At 56.0% G+C, this 6,828-nt stretch overlaps 1 protein-coding gene across 1 annotated transcript in view; it reads right to left on the bottom strand.

Annotated features, from left to right (window-relative positions):
* Nucleotides 1–734: 734 nt before the first annotated feature.
* The window catches only part of ATP8B3 (ATPase phospholipid transporting 8B3), a 42,555-nt gene continuing 36,461 nt past the window's right edge, over nucleotides 735–6,828 (bottom strand). Inside the window, exons 23-26 of the mRNA XM_034755595.1 lie at nucleotides 4,496–4,735; nucleotides 2,567–2,705; nucleotides 1,932–2,062; nucleotides 735–1,031 (exon numbers count right to left, since the gene is read on the bottom strand). Of these exons, the coding sequence (XP_034611486.1) occupies nucleotides 765–1,031; nucleotides 1,932–2,062; nucleotides 2,567–2,705; nucleotides 4,496–4,735 (777 nt within the window). The 3' untranslated portion in view covers nucleotides 735–764. The remainder of the gene's footprint in view (nucleotides 1,032–1,931; nucleotides 2,063–2,566; nucleotides 2,706–4,495; nucleotides 4,736–6,828) is intronic.

Here is a 6,828-nt window from a genome sequence, read left to right as displayed (position 1 = left end):
CACGGAATGTACCATGACAAGCTGGGGCCAGACACACCCCCACTTACTCTGCTGCACGCGCTGGCTGCCTGCACATTCACAGGTGTAGCAGATACAAGATCCGTATCCTCCTGCTCCAAAGCCACGGGCCTTGGTCTTTTAAGGCCAGTTAGAATCCCTGTTAACAGTATAGGGACTATGACCCACAGCTGGCGCAATTCCGAGTCCATCCAGGAGAGGGCAGCTGCGCACCCAAGCACTAGCTAGTTCATTACAACACAGAGGTTGTTTTAGTGAGCTCGAGAGGTGAGCTTTGGGGCAGAAAGAGGCCACCATCCTTCCGCTCTGCGTACTCCTGCCAAGTCAGGAGAGTCTGAGCACAGTGTGTGAAAGATTGAATTGGTCAGAGCATGAATGGTCCTTGCCTGATATATCAGTGTTGCTAAGGGCACTATCTTCCTGCCCAGAGACCCTTACTCCTCCCTGACACAGCAGCTGGCATGATGCAGTAACCATATCCTGAAACAGCAATGAGGGTTCCAGAGGGACTATCCACAGGTAATGCACGCCTGCAAATAACACTAGTGGCCACCGGGTGTCACTGTTGCTCTTCAGAAAGGTTGGCAAAGGAGTACTTCTCTGGCAGTCAAAAAATAGAAAAAATGACCCTTAAAGGAGCCAGGCAGCTCGTTCAGTGCCTGATTAGCACCCACGGTCCGCAGCCTCCAGACCCAGCTGGGAAGCAGTCTCCCAAGTCCAAAAGCAGCGTGAAACATAAAATCCCTTTAATTGTATTCCTTTAGGAAAACACTGGGGCTTGAAGCTGCGCCCTCCCTGGCGGGCAGCAGGACGCTCTGGTAGCTGTCGGCATTCACTGGGCCTCGGTTCCTGGAGTCCTTCACCCGCAGGCTGGCGCCCCTGGTAATGAGGTCGGCGTAGCCCTCCTTGTGGGAGAAGGCGTAGCTGGAGCGCCGCTGCAAGGAGCCCCTGCGGAAGTGCGCCTTCAGCTCCACGGTGCTCTCCGCCACCCGCACGTCCCTGGAGCTAATCTTCTGCAGGGGGGCCAAGGAGAGAAACGTCACCACCCCCAAAGGGAGAGAAGGCGGGCTGAGAGAGGCAGGTTGGCCCTGGGGTGAAAGCACCAGTCTGAGAGATCTGGGGTCTGCACCAGCCTCCCTGTCTGGCCTGGGACAAGTTTCTTCAGCTCTCAGGTTCCCAGCTGTCACATGGGCAGGGCTGGTACCCCACTGCGCAGGCTGGCCAGCGAGCAGAGCCGGGGGAAGCAGCCTCCCACTAGTGCTGCTCAGCCTGTGGGGGGCACCGATTCAGCTGGCTTGGCTGCTAGGCCATCAGGCCTACCCCCAGCCGGGAGGGGAAAGCAGGGGGTGCTGGCAATGTATATTCCTGCTCCCCCGTTCACAATGGGGGTAAACGGGTGATGCTTGGCCATTCCCACCACAATGCAATGAGAAAAGGCCAGGAGATGTCAACTCCAATGAACACACAGGATCTTGTTGCCAAGGATGAGAGGGCATCACACTGGCAATACAGAAAGGGCCCTTTCATAGATGCCGTAGGACATGTCTAATGAGACAGACTCCAGCCCAGCATCTGGGCTCCAATCATGGCCAGTACCTGGTACTTCGGGGGAGCCTGTATCAATGTATCGTGCCATATGTGCCAGTGGTGGGTTGGCTCATTTCTTCCTGACCACCAAGGTGATCATCTAGTGCCCTGAAGCATGAGAGTGGATTGTCCTTATCCCAGCATGTACGTCAATGGCCAACCCCTTTAATAAATCCAGCCACACCCAGGCTAGAGACATACTGACATGCCTGGCAAACAGGTCAGCATGGCAACGGACCCTTCGAGAATAGCTCAGGGCCTGGATTGCGAGGGAGGGGCCTTCAAAGACGCTGGTCTCCCACCCCATCGCCCAGAGCCACACTTACATCCTGAATGGTGCCGGTGCCTGTGATAACGCGGAGCAGGCGGATGGTGAGGGAGGGGATGGTGTTCACCACCACACACAGCAGGACGATGGACAGGACGTACGGGTCAGTCAGGGCATTCTGGGAGGCATCTGTCAATAGGACGCAGGCCAGGATGCAGGCCAGGGTGAGTCGCACAGGACATGGGAAAGACCCTAATGACTCTATCTATACCCAGGGCCCAGTCGGCGCGGATAGAAGGTCCAAGACCTCACCCTGAGGCAACTGCAGCGTCCAATGCATCATCCCAGCTCCCACGGCATCAGTACGCCGCTCTCCCAGCACAGCCCACGGGCCCATGCGGCGGCAGGGTTACGCAGGAATGGATCAGTCATGGATTTAGGGCTCTGCCCAAGGCCAATGGGATCATGACTCAGCTCCCCCAAGCTGTACGGGGCCGGAGGGGATCGGTATCTCCGAACACTCACGACACCCCCAGGACGTGGAGGGGTCGGCGTGGCCCCAACTTCCTGCTTCTGGCACCACTGAGCACGGGGGCGAGAGAGGAGGGCTCAGGATAAATGGGGTGGGAGTGGGGAGAGGGAGCGACCCCAGATGCAAGCCCCTCCACCCTGGGGTCCCTGGGGGCACCTGACCTGGAAAGCGGAAGATGGTCGGGGCTTCTCTGAAGGCCGGGAAATTTTGGGTGAGGAAGGAGAAGAAGCAGAAGAAGAGAAAGCTGCATGAGACGGTCAGGAAGGTCAGAATGGTCCAGAACTTAATGTCCATGATGATCTGTCCAGGAAGAAGCAGAACCGGCAGCCCGTTAACCCTTTAGACTCTGCAGCCAGCTCTGGGATTGAGTCCAGGAACCGGCAGCCTCCACTCCCCAGAGCTGCTCGCACAGCCTTTCGCCTAGGAGAGTTCTCCCAGGCCTCTGACCCAGCCGGGGGGACCGGCCCCAGCATTCGTCTCTGGTCTAATTCTGGGCCCGTTAACGCTCCTGCTGTTAGGCCACGGCTGAGCATTGAAGAAAGTCCCTGTTGCCAAATGGGCCAGTCCGGTTGGTGGTAGCAGAGATGGGATCTAAAGGTCAATGCAAGGGGTCCCCCAAATCCAATCAGCCCTTTGAAAAATCCCACCCCTCCGTGCCAATTAGACCTACTCTGAAAAAGGGTGAGGGCCGGTCTACCTCGGAGCTGGAGCTGTGATCTGCTGCTCAGGCAGACATGCCTGCGGTAGCCCGTGCACTGAAAATGCTCGGGCAGCTGCATGAGTAGCAGAAGGGGAAAGGTGCCCCGAGGACACGCCTAGCATCTCAGAGGGGTTTGTCCTGGGGCGGTTATCCCTTCCCGCCACCCGGGCAGCCTCAGGGCCACGCTGCACTAACTCAATCAGAGCTCCTGGCATTGGAAATTACACCTCCAGTGCCAGTGGAAATGTTCCCTAAGAACACAGTGCTCGCCAGAGGGGCTTGTCTGTATAGGGCCCCTGACACTGCTGATGCTAGCGGCGTGCGGCCAGGGCTAGCAATGGCTGGGAAGTGTTTGTGTCACCCGCTGGCAGGGGTGGAACCAACAGGGGAGATCTCCAACACTTCCCCTAATGTAACGCAGGCTCATCTCCTAGGCTGGGAGGCGCAAAGGGGCTTAAAGGGGTTTCGACAGAGCAGTTTCCCACCAGGGAACGCAGTTTCACCAAAATCAAAATGTCCCACGGTCATTTCAATGCCATTTCTGATGGGAAAAGCCTAACGGGATTGTTTCGACTTTCTCGTTTCAGTTCAATAACGCCGAAACGTCTCCCTTTGCCCCGGTCACAATGGTTCAACTTCCTCACTTCAGTTTTACTTTTCGAGTACAGGGAAACCTCAGTTCTAGTGTTACATTTAACAGTAAACGTGTCTATGGACTCGGATGCATTGAGGGTAGAAATGAGAAGGTTTCCAGCCATCAGAGGCAGGTTCTGGAACAGTCTTTTAAGAAAAGCAGGGGGGGCAAACAACCGGAGCTGGTGATGTTTGTGAATGGGGTTATTTGCTGGGCTTCCTGCAATGACATGGCCTGGAATCAATCCGCAGACGGTCCCTCCCTACGTTCCTATATTTAATACACTAGCGTTGAAACGAACGAGAACCAGTAACGTGGGAATGACACGGCTGTACCTTCTCGACCCCAAGCGTTGGACTGTTCCTGGAACGAAACGTTTCGCTGGCCCTGACTAGAAATGTTCTCCGGGTTTTCATTCCGTGGGAAATGGTGGTGTTTTGCTCCGATCCAGAACAAACTGTTTGCCCAGAATTGCGGGTTCCCAACAGCCCTACAAAGCAGTTTCCTCACCCGGTGCTTCACAGCCGCAAAACGGCCTCTTCTTCATCGCCCGCCCCGGCCGCTTCCTCAACTCGCGCCAGCCCCCCGCGACGGCTAATGCCAAGCCAAGTCAACTTCCCTTCCAATGGCAGCACCTCCCACCACGTGGCCATTGGCTGTTTCCAGGGAACCCTTCCAGCCACTGCTACCTTTGTCCTCGAGGGTACCCCCCACAGCTCCTTTCTCTGAGATGGGGCAGGGGTACCCGAGGCTCACCTCAACAATGACAGACAGGAAGGCCGAGGTGGCCACTGTTACAGCGAAGGACTGGTAATCGCCGACGACCCTGCTGCCGACCCTGTCTTCGAAGGCCCACAGAGCAATGTAGAAGCTCCCCAAGGAAGTGACGGTGCCGTGGAGGAGGGTCACGCAGAAGACCCGGTAGTTGAAGAGCTCGTCTCTCTGGCCCACTTCGTAGAGCTCGGGGAGTTGCAGGCTCTTCTCCGCGCTCACATCCTGCCGCGCAGCCAGAAGAAAGGGAGATGGGGGTCTCTGACATGCAGATGCCACCCACGTTAATGAGGCCACCCACCCAGCCATGTTACACGCACGCGTGATGAGCCTGGAGTGAGGAGGAGCCCACCCACATGAGCATGGTGGAGGGGTGGAAGAGATATTAGCGAGGGGCCGGTGGGGGAGCCAGCCATCCACCCACGTGTGCTGGGCGGGGGGCATGAGATTTTGGGGTGCTGCAGCGCCAGGGACACGTGCAATCTCTGTGTGTGGCCTTCACACGCAGCTAGGAGCTCAGAATGCTGAGGCCTAGATCCTAGACCACACAAGATGGAGGAGAAGCTGGCTGAGGGGCACAGGGGAGATGGAGCGCAGCCCCCGCTCACAAACGGGGTGCTGTGAGCCCTTGATACCATTTCCTAGTGGGGAGCAGTTCAGAGGCACGGAAGTACCAGGCACAATCTGATCAAGGACACTTAAAAGGGACACGGCCAGGCCTGAAGGTAGACAGGTTCCTGCCTCAGCACGGGGGGACCGGACTCGATGACCTCTTGAGGTCCCTTCCACCCCGACCCTTCTGGGGTTTTAAGTCCCATGGAGCATCTTGGAGGAAAGAAAGATGGAGAGACTGAGACAGAGATGCTGCAAGGGGCTGACCTCTCCTTGGAGGGTTCATAACCAGGTTGATTGTGTTCTCCTCAAAAGTGACCCACAAAGGGAAAGATCTGGGTTTGTGCCCTGCTTTGCTTCTCTAAGCTTGCCAGTCAGGAGGCTTGAAAGGTGCTTTTCAAAACAAGGTGGAGAGTTTCTGCCTGGCTTTTTACTTTAGGAAATTTCTGCTTTTGCTGGCAGTCTCATAGGAAGACCCAGAAATGGGGATGGGGAGTTTTCTTGGCCCTTAATTGAAGGAACAGGAGGTGCTGAATCTTTACCATGGAGCACTTTCCTCCCAACAGCTTGTTAGGTGTTTGAGTTAAAGAAAGTATCAACCAAAAGCAAAGTGTGTTAAGCTATCCAGGTGCGATTTTCAGACTCCCACTGACGTCAATGAGAGTGGATTTAGGAAGGCACTGAGGGCTTTTGGAAATCTCGCCTTCTGACCACAATTCCCTTCCCTAATCAACTGGGGTTAGTTTCCTCGGCTCTTTCCTGTCATGCCTTGTTAGATTCCCATGCAGCTGCAGAGCATCTCAGGAAAAACAGGGGAGGCAACACCTGACATCAGAATATAGGGCTGGAATAATCTTTTGTGGGCCCCGGTGCCCGGCCTGTGGCCCCTCGCTCCCTCTCCGCCTGCGCTCTGCTTGGAGGCCCCCTCCCTGCTTGGCCTTTTCCCCCGAGGCCCTGCCTGCCGCTTGCAAAGGGAGCAGGGGAGAGAGGAGTGAGGGGCGGGCAGGGCCTCAGGGGGAAGAGGCCTAGCAGGGACGGAGTCACGGGGCGGAGCAGGGGGGTGGGGCCACGGTCTGGGTGCCGGGGCCCCTTCTGCATGTAGGCCTGGCCCCATTGTAAACCAGGTACTGTCAGAACGTAAAAACAAGCAGGAAAAAAAATTAGGGACAAAAAAATCAACAAAAAAATGTCAGGCTTTGTTTGTAAGCCAGCAAAGGGCACTAAGCCAGTATCAGCCATATCCTTTGCGGGTCACCTTTAGCAGGGACGCATCCATCCGTGGTGGAAAGCTGTGTATACGTTTAAAACAAGAGAAACGTTGCCACCAGTGTTTGCTATTTAAACCAGAGACAGCGAGGGTCACCCCTGCACCTTTCTGTGAAATACACACTGGGGAACTACCGCCGATTCCCAGGAAAGGAGGGATTATGGGAGCTGGATCCCATGATTCCCCTGGTGTCCCCGGGATATCCTAGGATGCCAATCCGAGAGTGCACTGCTGCTGGGAGCTGAGCTGGGCTCTCTGGGATACACATGCAGGGGCCGTTGTGGCTGGGTAGGCAGGGCAGAGTGCTAGCAGGCATAATGTGCAAGGCTGTTAGGGTATTTCATGTGATTGAACACAGTCAAGTGTGTAGGGTTACCATACGTCCGGATTTTCCCGGACATGTCCGGCTTTTTGGGCTCCAAATCCCCGTCCAGGGTGA

Source organism: Trachemys scripta, chromosome 22 (genome assembly GCF_013100865.1).
Source record: "Trachemys scripta elegans isolate TJP31775 chromosome 22, CAS_Tse_1.0, whole genome shotgun sequence".
NCBI classification, from domain to species: domain Eukaryota; kingdom Metazoa; phylum Chordata; order Testudines; family Emydidae; genus Trachemys; species Trachemys scripta.
This window is presented reverse-complemented; position numbering and strand designations above follow the sequence as displayed.